Raw genomic sequence first — 22,307 nt, forward strand, 5'->3', positions numbered from 1 at the left:
AAGTTAGACCAGACTGACATCTCACATTCTTTTTGTCTTTTTCATAATCAGAGAAGAAGTGGGGGAAGAGGAAAATGGGGAGCTCTAAAAAAATTCTGCCTGCTCTAAATGCATCTCGTCCTTGTTCTCTTTCATACTCCTAATTCTCATTACGTCATCCATCTGTAATTAAGCACTGCTTTGTGAGGTCTCAGAAAGTTTCCTATTGCTTCTTACTTTTTAGCTTTCCGTGTCTGCCTTTGGTACCCTCGGTGTTAGCCCACCACAGGATGTCTTTGCCCCTTCAACATCCAGCGCGGTGCCTTGCACATTTCAATGAATTCTTGTTAAGGAATTATTGAATATGTTCTGAGACAGAAAGAAGTGAACATGAAACATTTCTCTCACGGTGAGAACAAATATTTCTGTTTCAGATACGAATCAGCTAGTCAGCGCAAATTGTGCTTCTATATGCTCACCAGGTGTAGGGAAGGCCTTTGGCTGAGATTGAGAAATTCACCGCGGGAGCATAATAAAGGGGGCGGGGAACTAAAGGCTCAGAGCCTCGAGGAGGAGGCGGAGTCACCTAGAGTTTGAGTATTTTTGTCCAATCAGAAGGAGGCCATATAAGCAGAAGGGGGAGATAAAAGGGGCGCGGGAGCTCGTGAATCCTGCCCAGTTACACCAGCCCGCCAGCAGTAACCACAGCTCCTAGACTTAGGTGCTCCTGCCCCGCGCGAGTGGCCGATTCCGAGGCAGACTCCAGCAATGGCCTTTGCAAATCTGCGGAAAGTGCTCATCAGTGACAGCCTGGACCCTTGCTGCCGGAAGATCCTGCAAGATGGAGGGCTGCAGGTGGTGGAGAAGCAGAACCTGAGCAAAGAGGAGCTGATAGCCGAGCTGCAGGTAAGGCGAGCGGGAGAAAGACGGGGGCTCGGTGGCATCCTCTGCCGAGACGGGCCGGGGCCAGCGCGCCCCACCCCCCACTCCCCGTCCCCGGTACCAGTCAGTCCTGGGGCCTCCTGAGATTGGAAACTGGGGGAGGGAGGAGAAGGAGAAGAAACAGCCGCGAGCTGCAGGATGCAAACTTTGCGTTCAGTTTGCAACCGCGTGTTTCGCGCTGGCTCGCTTCCCGCCGGCATTGCAAAGTGCAGGCTGCCCGGACCGGTCCTGCGGGCTGCCCGAAGGATGCCAGCGCGGCTCCCCTGAGCCTTCGCGCGCTGTGGCCCTGGCAGCCCTGCGCCGCCCCCTACCCGGGCGCCGGGGCACTGGGGGAAGGGGCGCCAAAGTAGCTTCGCCGCGGGGAGCCCAGGGACCGGCGATTCTTCCCGGGCCAGGTCCTGGCTCGCCCGGCAAGTACAGCCTTCCTTGGGGGGTGGCCGGGGCGTTGGCGGAGTCCCAGCCAGTCTCGTGGCCGCCGGAGAGGCTGCAGGGAAGGCGGCCCGGCTGGGGCAGCAAACGCCGTACCCGCCTTTCGTCTGATGCAAGACTGCCGCGGGTTTTCCCCGCCCCTCGGCCTCCAGAAAGCTCTCGGAGGGAAGGGGGGCGGGCGGGGGGCGCCAGAGGTCCCCGGGCCGCCCCCGCAGCTGCCGTCACGGCGCCCGGGCTCCAGGCTTTAAAGCCCATGCCCGCCTGCCTTATGGTTGGCCTTATCGCTGGTCACGAATGACCAGCCTGGGTTCGAATCCGATCCCAAACGCCCCCAGGACATTTCTGTTTCTTAGCAAATCTTTCTCAGACATGTATCAGTTTGCCGTGCTGCACAATTAGCGCAATCTGCTTCAAGTCTTCCTCTGCCTTGGTCCGGTGAGGTTTGGTGACCTCATGCAACCTTAGGGCACTTACTTTGTGAGCTCTTCACTAGTTCCGCGCCCCCCCCCCACCCCGTCCGCGCCCCACTGTATTCTCTCCCACCCCCAACTCCCACAGCCCCGCAGTGCCGCCTCCTCCCAACCTCGCTCAACCCCGGCGCACATCCACCCCCTCCATTTTCTCCTCGGAGGGCCCCTTGAAGCAAACCACAGAGGCGGCAGCAGTTGCTTTCGCTGTGCCGGAACCACATGTCCTGGAAGCTGCCTGTGCTCCCTGTCTGCCCTCGTATCTGCGTGTCCCTCCCCGTCCGCCCCGGCCCTGCACCGCCACGGTGGTGTATCTGGGTATCCAGACCCCGTCCTGTTCTTAGAGAAGTGTCTGCCTGGTCCCTGCCTTAAAGAGGTGTGTGGACTAGTTAGGGAGCCTGGCCATCACTCCTGAGAGTTTTGGCCAGATGACACAGTACTTGAGTGCCAAGTGAGACCACCCGGCAACCTAGCTTCTGCCTGTTCTGCTGCTGCAAAAGTGGAGACAAGGGGGCTGATGGGTCTGAATGGGGGTGGGGGACAGGGGCTCAGGACCTGATCCAAGGTAGGGCCGGATGGGAGGCAGGCACCTCAGCTTGTTGACTTCTCTTTTGAAAAAAATTTTTTTTTCAATGTTTTTTATTTATTTTTGGGACAGAGAGAGACAGAGCATGAACGGGGGAGGGGCAGAGAGAGAGGGAGACACAGAATCGGACACAGGCTCCAGGCTCCGAGCCATCAGCCCAGAGCCTGACGCGGGGCTCGAACTCACGGACCGCGAGATCGTGACCTGGCTGAAGTCGGACGCTTAACCGACTGCGCCACCCAGGCGCCCCTTGTTGACTTCTCTTTTGTATGGGTGCTGTCAGTGGCTTTGACTCTGCAGTGGCCAGAAGGTAGTGCTGTGGCCTCTAGACCAGCTTCTGACCCTCCCCTCCGCCAGAACACCAGGTTGGGAAGAGTGGCCTCCCCTGGGGCTTTGCAGCTTTCCTGTGGAAATTAGAAATCCTAATTTCTAGGATTTCCAGGGAGGGACAGGGTGCGGGATACAGGCAGAACTGAGCAGAATCCAGGCCTCACCAGTACTGGAGGGGTTCCATGAAGTTGAGAAGTTGGCTGGGTGGGTTGCTGGAGTCTGGAGCTACAACTTGGAAGGACATCTTAAAGGCACTGACAGATCCTGGCAGGAGAGGAGGGGTGTTTTGTCAGCTACTGGCCAGCATCTGTCTTGCTGAGCTGTTGGAGCCCCCCAAGCCTTCGTGACTCTCTTTGTAAAACATTCACTTCAGAACATCAATTAGTCGACCTAGGCAGCCCCCTGGAGGGGCCTCGTATCCACAGTGTCTTTTTTTTTACTCTGGGTGGAGAGGGATCTGTGTTAGTGCCTCCTGCCTTCTTCCATTTAAATCTTCTTAACGCGGAGGGAAGCTGGAGCACATTGCCTGCCCAGGCCTGGCCTCTGTACCCACTCCTCGCTGTTCAGGGCGGGCACAGTTTGCTCTCACTGGCTCCGTGGTCAGAAAGTACAATGACCCCTGAGAATGGTGCTTTTCAGACTCAAAACAGTTCCCTGCATGCTGTGGGTAGCCGATAGCTGGTTTTGTGGGTCATGATTAGCATTCTAAAAAAACAAAGTAAGTAGCAGGGAGCAGGACAGATAGGCTGAGTATTATGTCATGAAATTTGTTTCAATGCTGTGGGCACTTGTAGTGCCTATGTGGTTAGTGAGCATAAAATCACAACTTAAATAGATGTTTCTTCCTGTAAGTCTTAGTCAAAACAGTTTGGAAAACACTGTCTTGGAATAATAAACTTAGTGATACATAGATTTTTCTTCTGTTTTATTGAATAGCAGTGCCGGTTAGAAACCACTAACCCACATGCTAGTAGTAATGCAGTTAACTTACTGAGCACATTTACATCTTTATCTCAGAATTTTAAGAAAGATAAGGGGAAAAACTTCCATGCAAGATTCCATCCTTTGAAAGGCTCCGTTAAAATAGCAAGTTCCTAGCCTTTGCACAGGGATGTAATTTGCAACAGTTAAGGTAGCCATGTACTTAATCAGGATGGCACACATTGTGCTAAACAGCATCTCCCTGCATTCTCTGTAGCTGGGGAACATGACCTGGAGAGTTCCGCTTCCCTCGAGATTTAAGTCAGAGGCACCAGCAATGCTAGCTAGCATCACCCTCAAGGCCAAGCCTGTCCTCTTTGGGAAAGGAAGCAAGTTTGAACTTGAGAAATGTGAACAGCTTTCCACTGCTGAGTTAGCATGGTTTTGTCCGGAACAGCTATAAATCCAGCAGAACACTAGCTGTTTTCCAGCTCTAAGGCAGCTGCAGAGAGCATTAGACGGCAGACAGAGTGGGTGCAGCATCGAGAGGTGCCAAAATGGACTGCAGGACACCGGAGAAGAAAGTTGTAGTCACAGCTAACTGCACGGAGGACGTGGGCGGATTGACATGGGGCTGCGGTTTGCCTAAGTAGAGGAGCCGGCAGCTTGGACCCAGGTTTTGGAGGGTTGACCTGTGACCCGAGGAGGGGATGGTACCTAGAAGTGCAGGGGTTTTGAGGGGTCACCAGGAAGCTCTCAAGAAATATGTGCTGATTGGGGCGCCTAGGTAGTGCAGTTGGTTAAGCATCCGACTCTGGCTCAGGTCATGATCTCCTCATGGCTTGTGGGTTCGAGCCCTGCATCAAGCTCTGTGCTGACAGCCCATAGCCTGGAGCCTGCTTCTGATTCTGTATCTCCCTCTCTGTCTGTCGTCCCCCGCTCATGCTCACTCTCTCTCTCTTTCTCTCTCTCTCTCTCTCTCAAAAATAAATAAACATTAAAAAAAAGAAAGATTTGTAAGAAGCCTTTATTATTTTTGGTGTTGAGTCTTTGTTCTGCTATGCATGGTGCAAAGAGTTTTTCCGCATGTTAACGCATCACTTTCCTTTAACTTTGTTTAGGGGATTTTTTCCATAAGAAATTTACATTTAAAAGATGGTAGAGCCTGAGCCTCTTGATCTTGATCTCTGGGGTCCTGGGGTTTAGAGCTTACTTTAAAAAAAAAAAAAAAAAAGGAAGGATGAAAGAAAGGAAGAAATTTACATTTGAAAAGTTATCAAATTTGTCAGTGTTTTCTTTTATGGTTTCTGGGATTTGGGCCTTGCTTATGAAGTTTCCCCATCCTGAGATCATAAAAATATCCCCTTACATTTTCTTCTAATGCTTATCCGCTTTTATTTATTTATTTATTTATTTATTATTTTTTTAATGTTTACTTATTTTTGAGTGGGGAGGGACACAGAGAGAGGGAGACACAGAATCCAAAGCAGGCTCCAGGCTCTGAACCGTCAGCACAGAGCCCGATGCCAGGCTGGGACTCCTGAACCATGAGATCATGACTTCAGCTGGAGTCGAACTCTTAACCGACTGAGCCACCTAGGCGCCCCCTAATGCTTATCTTAAAAAAAATTCTTTAATTCTTCTGGATTTTTAAAAATCTATAGTGAGATAGAAATTTATTTATTTTTTCTAAATTTACCTCATACCATTTATCACATAGCTCTTCCTATCCCCATCAGTTTGAATACTACCTTTATCATTTTCTCAATTCCCAGACAGACACAGATCTGTTTGTCTATTCCAGGCACACATGGCTCTGTTTGCCAGGTCCCCATTTGGTTCTGTTGAGCAATTTGTCAGTTTCTGAACATTTTCGTCCTGGTTCTCTCCTAACTTATCCTTTCTTTCTTTTTTTTTTTTTAATTTTTTTTTAAAGTTTATTAGTTTATTTTCGAGAGAGAGAGGAAAGAGAGAATCCCAAGCAGGCTCCATACTGTCAGCACAGAGCCCAATCGTGACTCAAACTCACAGACTGTGAGATCATGACCTGAGCGGAAACCAAAGGTCGGACGCTTAACCAACTGAGCCACCCAGGCACCCCTTGACTTATTGTTATGCTCACAGAACTCTTGAATGCTGTTGTATAGGTCTTCTGCCTCCTTATCACAGACAGGAGAAGGAATTTCCAGTGGTGGATTTTAAAAAAAAATTTTTTTTAATGTTTATTTATTTTTGAGAGAGACAAAAGTGTGAGCTGGAGAGGTGCAGAGAGGGAGACACAGAATCTGGATGAAGCAGGCTCCAGGCTCTGAGCTGCCAGCACAGAGCTCTATGTGGGGCTTGAACTCACGGACTGTGAGATCATGACCTGAGCTGAAGTCGGACGTTCAACCGACTGAGCCACACAAGCACCTCTACAGTGGTGCATTTTTGATCATGTGACATGTTTGAATTATTTAGGGAAGGAAGGTGGTGGTGGGGAGAATGGTGAGGGTAGGTTTCCATGGCCTCTCAAATCACTGAATTCATTTATTCAATGGAGTATTCTAGCTATCAAAATAATAAGGTATTTTAAAAAGTAAGTTATCAGCTATTAAAATAACCTGCTTTAGAGATGTAACATATAGATGAAGAGACCAAATTGCAGGTCAGACCGAGAACACCTGACTGTAAAACAGATGATACAAAAATAGGAGGAGGGAGTGATGTTAAATCCAGGGTTGTTGGCAAAGGTTTCATGGAAGAGAAGTTCGCTGTACTTGGAAAAGTTGGTAGTGGGTGGCCAGGCATGGGGATCCTTTGCTTTGGAGCCAAGAGCAGTGGACTTGAATGTGGGACAGTCCGCAGTGTCCCCATGTGCCCAGGCATTGGCTCATGTCCAACGAGGCTGCTTTATAGGGAGGAATTTCAAGCACCCTCGAGATTCTCCCTGGCGTTGGCCAGTGTTGGCAGTGAGCCCAGATGGGGTGGTTCCTGTTCGGTTCCTCTAACTTTTCCGTGTGCGTGTGCCTTGTACGTTCCGAGGTCACAGCATACATGTGTAATGGTGAGTTTTGGCATGTCTGTCACTGTGAGCTCCTTGAGGGGTGGGACTATGACTTACTCCTCTTGTGTTGACGGAGTCTAGCATAATGCCGGCTACATACCTACCAGGCACCCCATAGGTGGAAGGAAGGCATGAAAAGGGCAGGAAGAGGGGACATGGGCATCCTGAATTTTGTCAGGCTTCTGTTTCTCATCTGTGAAATGCAGTTGGACCAGAGGCTGTTCCTTGGAGTCTCACATTTTGAGGTTCTGTTTCAGAACTGTGGACGTGAAAGGGCTCTCTGTGGTCAGGCACAGCCCCCCCCCCCCCACCAGGGAGCATGCATGAGGCATAAGCACCTCCTGAGGAAAAATTTTACAACTTTTGCTGAGCAGTCATTCCAGTGCTTAGAAGACCCCCGTGCGGAGCCCGGGGAGCCGGATACAGTGGCCTTTCTCTGTCCTCCCAGTGTGTGTGGTGGGCAGGGAAGGGAGAAGGTTCTCATGGCTTCCAGGTGAGAGCTCTGCCGGGGGAAATGGCGGAGCGGCTTACATCAGTGGGGTCAGATCAGACATGGGGCGTCTGCTCCGTCCCTCTTACTTTACAGATGAAGACCAGGGGTGGGGGAGGTGACTTAGCACCGTGACCCGCCTTAACTTTGGCAGACCTGGAACTGGAACCCCAGCCTCCTGATCCCCAGCTTCCTGTTTTTGCAACAGCACTTGCCTCCTCAGCAGCCCTGGATAGCCAGTTTGGGGCAGAGCGGGCCCCCGTGCACCTGGCCCATTTCCTGGGGACTCTCACTGAGTGTTTGGGCAACAGTATCCTTATTCAGAGAACATATCACAGGATTCTGGAAGAGCCCAAGAAAGCTTGTCTTGAGGTCTAACTTAGCACAAGTAAAGCGGCTTCAGTGCATCCAGAAAGTATGCATATTTTTTAGTCTAAAACGGCCTGTGTTTCTCAACAGCTATAGACTGGTTGAACTGTTCTCCTTCGTCCTCTTACTTTGGTCTCTATTTTAGGAAATGTCTTTCTTTCAACAGTTTGTCTTTTCCTCACTTTTTAGTCGCTCAACCAGCCAGCACTTACTGAGTGCCTCGCATGTGCCAGTCATAGGGGCTTACAAAGTAGAACTTGGTCCCACCTCTCCATTCAGCAGCAGTGTCCGACGGAAGAGGTCATGTCTGTTGAGCAGGGCAGTGTTCGATGAAGAGGTCATGTCCGTTGAGTGGGGCCAGAGAGCCTGCCAGGTGCGATACCTATCCTAGCTCATTTTCTCATGCACTGGAGGAGGCCAGATCTCAAATTCTGAGCTCTTAGGGGAGGGAGCCGGGACTTGACTCCAGGCCTGACTAACGGCGGACTCTTCCTTACTCTGAATATATCCAAAGTCAGCTGGCAGGCAAGAACTCCCACTTTGGGCAAAGAGGTGCTAGGAGGTCTGGAAGACCGACTGTGGACCCAAATGTTTCTTCTGCCTCAGGATTGTGAAGGCCTCATCGTCCGCTCAGCCACCAAGGTGACTGCTGATGTCATCAACGCAGCAGAGAGGCTCCAGGTGGTGGGCAGGGCCGGCACGGGTGTGGACAACGTCGACCTGGAGGCTGCCACCAGGAAGGGCGTTCTGGTCATGAAGTAAGTCGAGGAGCCCAGGAGGGCATGTGGAGGCTCACCACAAGCGGGGAGGGGAAAACTTCAAGAAGGCCAGGGCAGAGTAGGAGGCTTTCAGGAGGATGGCTGGTCCAGGCTGAGCCCAGACAGGTGGTCCGTGCTCACAGCATAGTGGTGCCCCAGGTTTTTGACCAGGAGGCTCTCTTTGTAATCGCAAATCACTTCTTTTTTTTTTTTTTTTTTTTTTTAATTTTTTTTTTTTCAACATTTATTTATTTTTGGGACAGAGACAGAGCATGAACGGGGGAGGGGCAGAGAGAGAGGGAGACACAGAATCGGAAACAGGCTCCAGGCTCTGAGCCATCAGCCCAGAGCCCGACGCGGGGCTCGAACTCACGGACCGTGAGATCGTGACCTGGCTGAAGTCGGACGCTTAACCGACTGCGCCACCCAGGCGCCCCGCAAATCACTTCTTAAGCCCACCCCACAGATGTTTGAGCAGCAGCCTGGTTCAGGAAACGGAAGAATGTTAGTGCATCTGTCTGCGTTCCCTACTCCAGCGTTGCCCCTTCCCCTCCACTGCGTCTGGGGTCAGGTTTTCCTGGGCTCTGCTTGGCCGAGCACAGCCTTTGCTTGTTGAGTGACTATATTCTTTCCCTTCCTCACCTCCCCTCACCCTTCTGCAGGCAGGAGCTCAGCTGCCCTTTCACACTCCAGGGCCAAGAGGGAAAGGGTCCCGATAGAGCTGTTTTTGCAGAAACTCAGAGCAGAGGTCACAACTGCGTGCCAGGGCTAGGCCACACTTCCCTCTGGCTCCCGTCTGGCACTTAGACGGTGTGGCAATGTTATTCTAGCCCACTTCTTTGTTCTCCAGCCTCTTCCCTTCCCTTGGGATGCTGTGTCCTCAAAATCTTGCCCTCCCTTCCCTCCGATTCCTCCTATAGTGGAGGGGTTAATTGGCCATAGCCCATCCTATGTTCTTGCCCTGGACACAGAGGCAGTGCCCCCAGTCCTGCCCCTCCTCTAGCATCCCAGTCTAGCCTTTTCGCTAGGTGGAAAGACAGGCTCTGAGAATCCTTTTATCTTGACCTTTTTTTTTTTTTTTTTTTTTGGTAGGATCTCTTAATTTTTTTCCTCCTTGTAACTTTCATTTCCAGAGATGGAAAGATCCAATAAAGGAAAAAGGAGGCTAAACATGTGTGTTACACTTGATCTTAGCCAGAAGGCCAAGAAGCAGTGAATATGTGTTTTAATAAACTATTCCAAAAACAAAAAACAAAAAACAAACAAAAAAAAAACCTCACAAAAAAAACAAAGAGACTTTGAGAAAAGAAAAATACCTGTGTGAGTTTCAGCTCTATTCTCCTGTCTGTGAAATGGGCAGAGTCAGCATTGCTGTGTGTGTGAAGGTGTGAGGAAGCTTTCTCACTTCAGAACTTGTTGAGAGATAGGAGGAGAAGTCAGTCAGGTGGAGGTAAAAATACTAGCTTTGTGATTGATAGAAGCCAGGCTGGGCAACTTGATGAAGGTGTGTGGCCAGTGGGCTGACCTGAATCTGATAGACTTGCTCACCCATCTCAGGCGCAGCCCCGGTAAGACAGATGACACAGAACAGCGGGAATCTGGGCTTCCTGTAGGCAAGTAGTTCCTGAAAGGAGAGCACAGAAAAGGACTGAGCCACATCTATATCTCCCCATCGAGTGAGACACTTCTCTGCCTGCAGAGAAGCGAGTTTGAGTCAAGAGGCCAGCTGTGTTTCTCTAATGGACGTCCCTCTGCATGAAAACATAGAGTCAGGGCAAGGGGGTTGTCTTCTAGCCTTGGGATTAGGGGAGGGGTCCATCGGAGAACCCGGGCGGGGGGGTGGGGGGAGGCATGGGGCTGGAGGTTGTAAGAGCTGGTGAGGTGAGAGGGCGGGAGAGCCAGCACACCGCACTCGAGGCTTTCCGTCCGGACAGGAGTGGGGATATGGGGTCTGGACCTACTGAAGTCCCCTCTCTCCTTTGCTCTTCAGCACCCCCAATGGGAACAGCCTCAGTGCTGCGGAGCTCACCTGCGGGATGATCATGTGTCTGGCCAGGTAAGTCCCTGACTCCTGAGCGGAGCCAGTCTGTCTGGTGTGTCAGTTGTTATGACCTCCCCAAACAAAGTGACCCGGAAACGCTTGGCGACACGCAGACTGCTAAAAATGCGTCAAGGCCATTAGTCCTTTACGGAACGCTCCTTCGTCGTTTCCTGCTGTCTACGCCACCCTCTGGCTTTTCAAACTCTAAGTCTCAAAAATAAGGTTTCTGCTCCCTGGAATATCCTTCCCGATTATCTCTTTTTTTTCCCCAAGTCATTCCATTACTTTATTTTTATCACACTCATTATTAAAAATTCAACTAGGGGCGCTTGGGTGGCTCAGTCAGGTAAGCCTCCAACTTTGGCTCAGGTCATGATCTCACGGTTTGGGGGTTCGAGCCCTGCGTTGGGCTCTGTGCTGACAGCTCAGAGCCTGGAGCCTGCTTCAGATTCTGTGTCTCCCTCTCTCTCTGCCCCGCCCCCACTCACACACACACACTCTCTCTCTCTCTCTCTCTCTCTCTTTCAAAAATAAATAAACATTAAACAAAAAAAAATTTTTTTAATTTAACTTCACATAGATGTAAAATAGAAGAAATGCTCAACATTTTTATTTACTTGGGAACATTTTTGAGTGAACTAATGCCAAAATGTAACAGCCTCCATGCCTCAGGGACTTCTCATACACCACAGGTTCCCAAACTTTGTTGCACGTTGATATCATCTGAGATGATAATACTAATGCCTGGCTTGCACTCCCAAAATTCTGATTTAATTGGCATGGGTGAGACTTGGCATAGGGATTTTTTAAATAAACTTTTTTTTTTTTTAAGTTTATTTCTCTATTTTGAGAGAGAGAGAGGTGTAGGGGCAGAGAGAGGGAGACAGAATCCCAAGCAAGCTCCATGCTGTCATGACCTGAGACTTGATCCCATGACCCGTGTGATCATGACCTGAGCCGAAATCAAGAGTCAGAACGCTTAACCAACTGAACCACCCAGGTGCCCCAATAAACTTTTTATTTTCGGAGTTTTAGATACACAGAAAAGTTGTAAAGATAGTAGAGTTCTCATATACTTCATACTCAGCCTCCCCTATTATTAATATCTTAACATTGGTATGGTGGATTAGTCATAACCAATTTGCCAACATTGAAATATTGATACATCTTTTTTAATGATAAGGCTGAGATTTAAATTTTTTTTAAATATTTTTTTAATGTTTTTATTTATTTTTGAGACAGAGAGAGAGCATGAGCAGGGGAGGGGCAGAGAGAGAGGGAGACACAGAATCTGAAGCAGGCTCCAGGCTCTGAGCTGTCAGCACAGAGCCCGACACGGGGCTCGAACTCACGGACTGTGAGAGCATGACCTGAGCCAAAGTCGGACGCTTAACCGACTGAGCCACCCAGGCGCCCCTAAAAATTTTTTTCGTGTTTATTTATTTTTGAGAGAGAGCACAGGGGAGAGGCAGAGAGAGAGGGAGACAGAATCTGAAACACACTCCAGGCTCCGAGCTGTCAGTACAGGGCCTGACACGGGGCTCGAACCCCGAGATCATGATCTGAGGCAGAGTCAAACACTTAACTGACTGAGCCACCCAGGTGCCTCTGATACACAATTTTTAACTAGTCTTCTCCATCATCTTTCTCTGGATAACTCTTATTCTCAAGATGAAGCAGGAGTGTTAATTCATCTAGGAAGCTCTCTCTGGATCTCCCAGCTAGGCTGTGTCCCTCACTGATTCCCCTGGCCTTCAGGACTTCACTCTGTCACTGTCCCTACAGCTCTTTATTGTAACAGAATGGAGCAAAGCCGCTCTGGGATCCCTGTACCTACCTGTGGATTCTTAACACAAGAGAACTCAAATGGTCACATGTCTTGCTCTACCAGCAGGAATTCTGGGAGTGCAGGCCTCTTCAGTAGAGGGGACGGCCTAGGAACTCATAGATATGGTGCACATAATGTGTTCAGTAGTAAAATGATGGTATTGAGCACTGCTGTTGAATAGGCATTTCTGTGGCCAGTGGGGAGGGCAAGAAGCCAGTGGACAGGTCAGAAAGTTCACTGGGTCCCTTCTCACACCCTTAGATCCTTAAACCAGGGGGACCTAGGCAGACAGGGCTCTTTACTCCTCTACTCGGGCCTGAGGCTTCTAGGGCTGAGAAATTAACTCTCTCTCCCTCTCAAACCTGTTCTCCCTCCTGGGACAGGGTCTGGAGGAGTGACCTTTGTTCTAACTCTTCCCCTACCGGAGCGCTTAGGTATTCACTGATACTCATGGCCAGTGAAGAGGAAAGACTGGAGAAAAGAGTCTGGATGGGGTCCCTGAGCTGGCCGTCTACAGCTTCCAGAACCTTGGGGCTGGATGTATTTCCCCCTGGACAACTGTAGTAGCCCGATGTCCTGGTTTCCCTCGTGCAGTTAAATTCAGCGGTGTTTTTGTTTTTTGAGTGAGGGACTTCTCTATCAGCTTTCTGTCTAATTAATTCTCTTACTCTTCTCTGGAGGTAGAAAGAAAGGCTTGGGAGCCAGGCATAATTTTTCTCCTGTTCCGGGACCCAACTAAAGTAGAAGGATTTCAAGGAAGTGAAATTTCCAACCTCTCATCCAACAACCTCACTCATCAAAGATACGTCAAAACTAAGAAATGAGCACCCTGTGGGACGCCTGGGTGGCTCAGTCGGTTGAGCGTCCAACTTTGGCTCAGGTGATGATCTCCCATTTTGTGAGTTTGAGCCTGGTATTGGGGTCACTGCTGTCAGCACAGAGCCTGCTTCGGATCTTCTGTCCCCCTTTCTCTCTGCCTTTCTGAAAGGAAGAAAAAAGGGAAGGGAAGGGAAGGGGGAAATAAAGAAAAGAAAAGAAGAAAAAAAGAAAGAAAGAAAGAAAGAAAGAAAGAAAGAAAGAAAGAAAGAAAGAGAAAGAAAGGGAAGGAAGGAAAGAAAGAAAGAAAGAAAAAGAAAGAAAGAATAGGAAGTAAGGAAGGAAAGAAAGAAAGGAATGAAAGAAAAAGAAATGAAAGGAAGGAAAGAAAGAAAGGGAAGGAAGGAAAGAAAGAAAGAAGGAAAGAAAGAAAAGGAAAGAAAGGAAGGAAGGGAAGGAAGGAAGGAAGGAAGGAAGGAAGGAAGGAAGGAAGGCAGGCGGCTAGTCTCTCATACCTTCTTGTGTGTCTGGTCAGACTGCTTTTCCAGCAGGGTAGCGACAGCACAGTGGGAGCCGTGGATGTGAGGTTGAGAGCGTTGGGCAGTATGGGTGGAGAGAGGGCCTGAATGGGCCTCACAGTGGGGGACTTTGAACAGATGGCAGGAGTTCCTAAGGTGCAGGAGAACAGTGACACAGAAAGAAAGAGAGGGGAATGCAACCTCTCCCCCGCTTTAGCTTCTCCTTTTGTGAGTCAGGAGGCTACCATTTGGTTCTCGGGAGACCCCTCGCCCCCATCACGGTCCTCCCCAGACTGGTCCTGTGAGGACCCCGAAGTGTTAAAGCCTGAGGAGGACTCGTGGGCTCCTGGAGGGGCTTGGGAGTGTCTTGTGCCCCACGGTGCCACATGCACCTGTCTTAGATGGTACTGTGGGCTCAGGAGGGCAGAGAGGAGGAAATAGCAGGGCTCGGGAGTAGCAGTGAGCCAGACCTGAGAGGAGGCCGTGGGCTCTGTCTCACTAGGTTACAGCATGTTATCAGGCTAGCTTTGCTGAGAAGCAAGCCCTTCCTCAAGGCAAGTCATTATCCTTGGGACATTCCTGAAATGAGGACCCACTACTGAGGCCTGATGGGTCTGATGGGAGCTTCTCCCCGTGAAGCCTGTTACTTGAGCTTTGTGAGCTTACCCGTGACGTCACGGGGGCACAGATGCCCCCCTCAACCTGCCCTCAGATGGAAGTGTGTCGGCCATGTGTAGACCACGAAGTGTATTTTTTATAAGAATTCAGTGAGATGGAGATACATGAACAGCATGTTGGAATCTCTCTGTTTACACACTCGTGCTTGTGTGCGTGCGCACATGCACACACACACACCGCCCTGAGTTTTGTGACTGGCGGGAAAGACTGCATTTAAATACTTTGGAGTTTAACTGTGAGGGCGATGTCCTCCTTGGCTTTGAGTCAATTCAGTTACTTCCAATGGGTGATGCCTGCTCAGGGTGTTTAGTCCCTGCCTTGTCTCTCTCCACGCAGATGTTGTGAGCATTACAGGTGCTAAGATGTGTCTAAGCATTTTTTTTAATTTATTTTTTTATTTTGAGAGAGAGAGGGAGAGCACTCTTGCATGGCGGCGGTGGCGACCGGGGCGGGGGGGGGGGGGGGGCGGGGTGTGGAGGGACAGAAAGAGAAGGAGAGAGAGAATCCCAAGCAGGCTCTGTGCTGTTAGCTTGGAGCCCGATATAGGGCTCGAACCCACAAATCGTGAGATCATGACCTGAGCCAAAACCAAGAGTCAGATGCTTAATCAACTGAGACACCCAGGTGCCCCTTGTCTATGCATTTCTTATGGAGTGTCTAAAATAGAGAAGGTACTCCTTAAACATTTTTTAAATGTTTATTTGTTTTTGAAAGAGAGACAGAGTGTGCGTGGGGAAGGGGCAGAGAGAGAGGGAGACACAGAATCCGAAGCAAGGCTCCAGGCACTGGGTTGTCCTCATAGAGCCTGATGTTGGGCTCGAACTCATGAACTGTGAGATCATGACCTGAGCCGAAGTTGGATATTTAACTGACTGAGCCACCCAGCACCCCGCTCCTTCAACATTTTAAACATTGTTTCCTGTCTCCCTTTTGCACTTCCAGAGAAGCCCGGATGACATAATCTTACCCTCTCACCTCTGACTCTGCCCTAACTTCCTTTGTCCCCTCCAGAAAACAGGTGGAGACTCAGACCTTTGTTTTAACCAATAGGAGGAAATAGGCTGGGTGTTGGGGTAGGAGTTGGTATGCACCGTGGCACCCACCCGTCCTAGGGTAGCCTGAGACTGCTGCGGCTTAAGAAACTGTAAGGAAGAATTAAATAACCAGCTGTCTGTTGATACAGTAGAAGATGCAGGTGGCAGCCTTTGATGGAAAAATAAAATGAAAATCCTTGAACTTCCTTAATGAACCTGATGTCTTCAGAGTCGCTCAATACCCCATTCGTTATCCCTGGGAACCCTGAGGATTGGCTCTGACTTCTTACATGCCTAGAGTCACTTGGTGGTTGAGGTGGAATCAGAACCTTGACCCGGAGTCCTGGCTGGAGACAGAAATCCCAGGGCTCCCCTGTCAGGCCTCGCTGGGCGGTTTCCCTCTGCTCCACTCCCTTGACCCCCCTCGGTGTCTCTGTACCTGAGCTCCAGACCCAGACTGAGCTCGGCCCCCAGGGGAATGACTGTCAGAGGCGGCCGGTCAGACCTCACGCCCTGCCTTCTGCGTGGGCCCCGGCTGAGCCTGTGTCTGTCCTTGCAGGCAGATTCCCCAGGCCACGGCTTCCATGAAGGACGGCAAATGGGAACGGAAGAAGGTGAGCAGCCGGTCTTGCCCCGCCCTGCCTGGCTCGGTGCCTGGGGTCCACTCTGCCGCTCACTTTGGCTTCCTTGCCTTTTGCTTGTTTGCTTGCAGTTCATGGGAACAGAGCTAAATGGAAAGATCCTGGGAATTCTTGGCCTGGGCAGGATCGGAAGAGAGGTGGCCACCCGAATGCAGTCCTTTGGGATGAAGGTAAGAGGCTGGCGAACCCCTTGGACGTGGGGCTCTCTGTAGCAGTTTCGGGAAAGGCAGCCTTGCTCGAGAGAAGGTAAAGGTTTTTTCCTAGGAGGCTCTGACCCTCTGGTAGAGCCCCTAAGTAGGCAGTGTAGCCGGGGAGGGGAGGAACGTTGGCCTGCCATTCTGGATACCTGACCTCAAAATCTGGGAATAACTTGGTGCAGGCCACTCAGCTCTAGGGGGAGTAATTGCCCTGAGTCCCCGTGGAGCAGAGGGGTCTAGTGTCCTGCCCTTTTCCTCCCCTGCCACGAGGGCTCGTTGTTTTGCCATGTCTGTTCCCTGGGATAATTTAGAAAAACAGGAGCAAATTTGGAGCCTTCTAGCAAAGCAGCTGTCCATCCACTGGCTGGCTCCACTCCGTAGTGCAGAAGAGACCGCAGCGTGCTTCCGTGTATGCCGTGATACGATGTTAAAGCCTGCGGTGGCTGAGGCACGACATATTTCTCAGAATTCTTCCCTGACCCCCGTCTCCCTCCAGGACCTGCTTTATCCCACTCTGGGAACTCAGTGGTTCTGGCTGAGCGAGGGGCTGTCATTAAGAGCAGTGCCACCCCCTGAGGCCGGTCCGGGAGGCCTCGCAAAGGGGGAGGCCGCTGAGCCACACGTAGGAGAGCACCTGCAGGGGCCAGGGACTAGGCAGCTCGGAGTGCTAGCTGACGTCTCCTTATTCACCGGGGCTGTGGGGGGATCGTGTGTTCGAACTGCAGCCAGGAAGGCTTTTGTTAAACATAAAGGAAAACGGTTTTGGCAAGCAGATCATTTCTAGAAAATTTTTCATAGACCTGCTATGGCATTCTCCCTTTCTCCTCTTCTTCCTCCCTTTCTTGTGTCCTTCCCCCCGCCTCCCCACTTCACAGAGTTAGAAGGAACCTTATAGATTAACCCTTACTTTTATACTGATGTCTGGAGTTTGTATGTATTTGCTAAGACTTCCTGCAAACGGAAGGTAGACAAGAACCCAGGTGGGTGCCCCATCATACCACATTGAACATCTTCCTCTCCCTCCTGCCTCTCTTCCCCACCACATTTATTCATGCCAGCCAGACATCTTCCCTAAGCCGCGGCACGTTTTTCGAGATCCCTGGCCCAGCAGGATCCACTGGTCATGAGAACAAACCAAAGCCATCCCTTTGGTGCAGGGGCAGCGAGGTGCCATGAGCTGAAAGGTGTGCTTTCTCCTCCTCTCTTTTGTGAGGGATTAACGTAAGGGCTCTGCTCTAAAAGCAGGGGTCAGGGCTTCACGTAGGTGCTTCACTTGGGGGTTCTTCTGTCCGGATGTCTCTGGAGGGTCACTGTCGGCTGTCTTGCTTTGGGACATGATCTTTGGAAACCCCTGAAACATCCCTTGGAATGGTCATTCCCCCCACCCCTCCACCCTTGCCAGCAGCCCTGGTCATTTCGGAGTGGCCCAGGTGGCCTTTGTTTATACTCTTTGCTCACTTTGACGGAGCTTCCTAACATATTCCCGAGCCCAGGTGAGTTTTGCCGCAGGGCAGACAGATTACTGACCCGCTTGGTCCAGATCTGCTAGGTTGATGTGAGCGGCTGCAAAGGGCAAGATTTTCCAAAGGGCGAGGAGGGAGGATCGTTGAACAAATTGTGAAAGGGATGGGTTTATTGGCATCCAGGCAGGAAACAATGATCAGTGTTTACTAGACGCAAATTGTTTTCCATTGGCCTTGTTCTGCCTTTGGAAACCAGCAGTAAACTGATGGATGGTGGGAATCCCCAGATGTCTTGTACCTGGGGGGTTTAAGATTTTATTTTAGTTAGATAATAGGTGATGCCTTCTCACAAAAACTGACTTCTAGATCCTTATCTCCTTGGGTACCACCCCAATCCTTGTCTCACAGGTAACATCACTTTAGCGTGTGTCACCTTGGACTTTTTTCTGTGCATTTACACGGAATGCATACAGTTCTTTGCCTACAGAGGGATTCTGTGCCCTTTGAGAATAGACTGTTATACATGCTGCCAACATAAAAATGTATGTCTTGTAATAAATACATTTACCATATTTTTAAACTATTGCGTGGAATTCTGTTGTGTAGACAAATAGCCTTTTATTTAGCCACTTCCTCAAGGATAGACATTTAGATGGTTTGGAAATGCGGACGTCAGTAAGACGTTGGTGAGGTCTTTCATGATACCCTTGGGATTAAGATGGAAAACGTGAGTTTGGTGCTAAGGCTTTAGTAACTGGTTGAGCATAGCCCTGTCTCCATCTGGAGGGAGATGGTCCAGGATGGTGAAGGGCTCTCTGCCTTCTCCACCTTTTTCACCAATGGCCTGGATGACAGGAAGCAGGGAGAGGTGGTTAATTCTCAAGGGTGTGGAATGAGATCCTAAAAAACATAAGAAGGCTAGAATGCTAGTTGGGCATCCTAACAGGAAGTCTGGCTAGAATACCTACCAGTGCCCTACACATGGTCCCCCAAAGCAACTGAACATATATTAGATGTAGAGGTGTTGTTAAAAAGCTTTTGTAGTGGGGGAGACCTTTGGTTGACAGAAATACAGTGTACAGTTAAAAGTGGCATGGCTGATAGGAAGGTCATGTGATGTTTGGCAGCATTAAAAGAAGCATGGCTTCCAGAACAAGGAAGGTGACATTTCTCATGCTCTGTACCAGTCAGACTCTGAAGTATTGTGAACCCAAGCTCTGCGAGACTGAAAGTTCTGGAGATGGAAGGTGATGGTGTGAGGTTCCTGTCTATACTTCCTAAGTAAGGGTTGAAGGCACTCGGGTCACTGAGCCCCATCGTGACTTGGGAGGCATCCTGGGAGGCTGCCCAATAGCTAACGGGCAGTCTGTAGAAGAGTATTGCTCTCTAAGCAGTGGATCCATGGAGGACCAAGAGGTACAAGCCCGAGGGAACAGAGCTACAGCCAGAGCTGGCCCCAGATGGAAGGGAGAGAGTCAAGTCTCCCACTACTGCAGATATACCTGTGAGACTGGTTGAGTACTTGGCCGGCATGTGTGGACGAAGTGTATGCATTGGCAGATGTAGAAGCAGATGGCCTTTAAAACTCTGGTATCTCCAGGCACCCCTTACCCATGGGCTACAAGTTTCTTTATCTGTGGAGTGGTCCTTAGCAGGGAGTTCACTGTGCCGTCGTTGGAAATAGAATAAAACTATTAAGGGCTGTGGTTTGTTACAGTAACTTGGGCGAACACTGTGGTTGAAGACAGAGTGGACCAGGAGGCGGAGGAGACTCCGAGGAGTCCTGGTTGGGCGGCTCAGGCAACTCGGCTGAGCATGTGCAGATTATCTTTATCACCCCTCCCCTCGGGTCTTACCCCGGGCTTTAATCTGTCACCCAGGCTGTTAATCACTAATGAGGCTGTTAATGGATGACTAACATCCAGCCCCTTCCACAGTATCATGATTTAAGAGTTGACCCCTTCATGTCACAGGAGGGTTGGCAGAGACCCTTTTGTGCTCAGATGTGGGGGCTGCCCCCCCCCTTCTTTCCTGTCCTTTCTTTGTCACTATCTGGTCACTCAGGGAAGGGGGGATATGCTGGACCTTAGCTCTGCTAGGGGACTTCCCAGCAGCACCTGGTTGAGTGTGTGTTGGGGGAGAGCCCTTCTATGCTGTCGTTCCCAACGAGCACAGGCCTGGAAGGAACCTTCCCAGGCCCGCTGAGAGCAGCTGCTGACTGGCTCTGGGCCTCATGGCACAGATGTGTGTTTTGGGATAATTCTGGCAGCCGGTAGCCTGCTGGTGGTCTGGGTCATCTGAGTCAGGCTCCATGGCATTCTTTCTGCCTGAAGATTTTTCCCAACCTCGTGCCGAATCACAGGTTGTACGCTTTGGAGACATTCACGCTGGCGTGTCCCCTAGAATGTGTGATCAGACCCAAGCCCACCAGGAGCTGAGCCTTGCACTCTCTTACCAAGGTTTTTCCCTGAGGAGCAGACAAGCATCTCTTGACAGTTACTGTGCGGCCAGTGTCGTGATGAATCTGAAGTTGGCCCAGAGGGGTGGACATTGAACCCAAGGCGCCAGCTCTCACTGATTTCATTCAGACCCAGCTAATGTTTACTGAGGTCTGCCTGGTCAGATACTGTGCTCACGGTGACCCCTCGGGGTCAATATTATCATCCCAGTTTTACAGATAAGGAAACTGAGGCCCAGGAAGGCTGTATGATAATGTACCAGATAATAGGACTAGTAAATGGTGGAGTCCAGCTGAAACTCCAGGTTTCCTGACTTCCAGTCTGGTGCCCTTTGTCGTGCACCAGCACGGTCTTCAGTCCCAATCTGCACCGGCTGCATGGTGCATGATCCATGCCGTGTCTCTGTGCTCCTCCTTTCTCAGGACAAAGCCTCCCGAGGCAGGCAGCTCCTATCTCAGTCTGGTAACTGCAGTTCCTGCTGCCCTAGAATACTGATTTCAAGTTCTTCCCAGAGCCTGAAGTTCCAGAAAGGTGCCTTAGGGACACAGGGAGGGAGACCCTCGGGAGACAGTAGGTGGTGGGGCTCTGGGCCTTCACCTCTGCAGCCTTGGTCAGTTTTTATATTGGGTTTCTGGTAAGATTTCATTGTCCAAAGGGGAGAGAGTTCTAATCCTAAAGCAAAAGAATTGGCTGTGGGGTAGAAAGGGGGTATGACGGGGAGGCACCTTTCCTTTGAAGGCCCCCTTGCTCTCTGGCATCCACTGCTAAGCCAGAGGGCCCAGAGTAGGTGTAGGCAGCCTCTCCTGCCTTCTGTGTCACCAGCAGGGCGGTGGCTCTGCATGAAAAGCTAGGCTTCCGCTGCTGCCCAGCAACAGGAGGCTGGTGAGGCCGGGGTTCAGGCGTGGAGCCCCTCTGCGGGTGTCCCTAAGGCTCCTCTAGGAATAGTCATCGGATGGTATGTACCTGGAATTGTTCCAACTTCTGTCCATCAGGACATCTGACCCTTTCCAGGACCCGTCAGGACCCTACTCAGACATTGGTCTCCTGGGCCCAGTGTCACTCTTCCTACTCCCCCCTCCTCCCCTAATGGTCTCCTGATGTGAGAACCCCAACTGCTGGCTGAGTTCAGCTCCTGTCTGCCCTGAGGATCTCGAGTGAAAAATGCAAACGGGTTTTCTCAGCCGAATTCTTCCCTGCAGTTGTCTACAGCTGAACAAGAGAAAGAAAGCTGAGTCAGGGCCCGTTGACCACTGTGGAAGATGCCCATCTCCTCCTTCCCCATCTCCCCCTTTAGCTATAGGCCCCTCCCGTGGGGACGCTGAGCCAGGCTCGGCCCACGGGACCCTTCCTCCCAGCATCCCCCCGCTGCTTCTTGGCTCCTGAGAGCCCAGAAGCCCTAGCGTTGCGTGAACTTGCCTCCATGAGGCTTGGCTTTGTGACCTCTGCTGGTGTTCCCGACCTGTCCCCACTCACATGAACAAAGTACATCTGGATTAGACATGAACAGGGCCATTGTTCCGGACAGCCTCTGAGCCGGCAGACAAAGAGGACTTGTAAGGACATGGGCAGAGATCCTCTCTCCTCCCCCAGACACCTCATTGTCCCCACGAAACGAATAGGTTCTATCTGAAGGGAATGACCATTTGGGCTGGGGTGGTCATGACCTTGTGACCTACAGCCTCTCCCCCACAAACCTCCACCTTGGCTTTCCTGGTTCCATGAGGCTGATGATAAAAAACGTGATCTGAAATCTGTACCTTATTCATAACCAACCATTTTCAGTTCCTTCTCTGGAAGGGCTGAATTTTATATAGAAAGCTTCTTTGCTGTGATTTTCTAAGATAACTTTTATGTTTCCCCCAAAGAATTGGTGATCAGTGGGAGAAACAGTACAAAGCACAGGAAAACATACAGGAGCAAAAAATTCCACCACACAGAGGTGACCACCATTAAAGTGTTCGAGTATTATGCGTTCTGTTCTGTTTGTTTTTGTTTAATCCTGGGCCATCTCTGAACATTGTAGGGTTCACCTGTAATGCTTCTGGGTTAAGGGAACTTTTTTTTTCAAGGAATATTGAATTATTGAATGTTGGAACAGGGGAGGACTTTGAAATCATCCACCTAATTCCTCTACTTAGGACTGAGGACCCAGGTCCAGGCCTCCTGGTTCAGTGTCCGCCCCTTGGCTTCTGCCGGTGTGCCCAGGTCAATTGGCTGTCCTGCCTTCTTGAGGACATTGATGCCTTTGAGGTTTTTATGGCTGCCACACCTCTTTCCCCCAGTCAATGCTGCTGACGTGGACCAAGCTGAAGGAG

The 22,307-nt window shown here is 50.5% G+C and overlaps 1 protein-coding gene across 1 annotated transcript in view; it reads left to right on the top strand.

The window, feature by feature from the left end:
• Positions 1-630: 630 nt before the first annotated feature.
• The window catches only part of PHGDH (phosphoglycerate dehydrogenase), a 32,813-nt gene continuing 11,136 nt past the window's right edge, over positions 631-22,307 (top strand). The window contains exons 1-5 of the mRNA XM_086717956.1: positions 631-885; positions 8,166-8,317; positions 10,308-10,373; positions 15,792-15,846; positions 15,945-16,043. Of these exons, the coding sequence (XP_086574082.1) occupies positions 748-885; positions 8,166-8,317; positions 10,308-10,373; positions 15,792-15,846; positions 15,945-16,043 (510 nt within the window). The 5' untranslated portion in view covers positions 631-747. The remainder of the gene's footprint in view (positions 886-8,165; positions 8,318-10,307; positions 10,374-15,791; positions 15,847-15,944; positions 16,044-22,307) is intronic.

Source organism: Puma concolor, chromosome C1, assembly GCF_028749965.1.
Source record: "Puma concolor isolate L17-30 chromosome C1, mPumCon1.1.hap2, whole genome shotgun sequence".
Classification (NCBI taxonomy): Eukaryota; Metazoa; Chordata; class Mammalia; order Carnivora; family Felidae; genus Puma; species Puma concolor.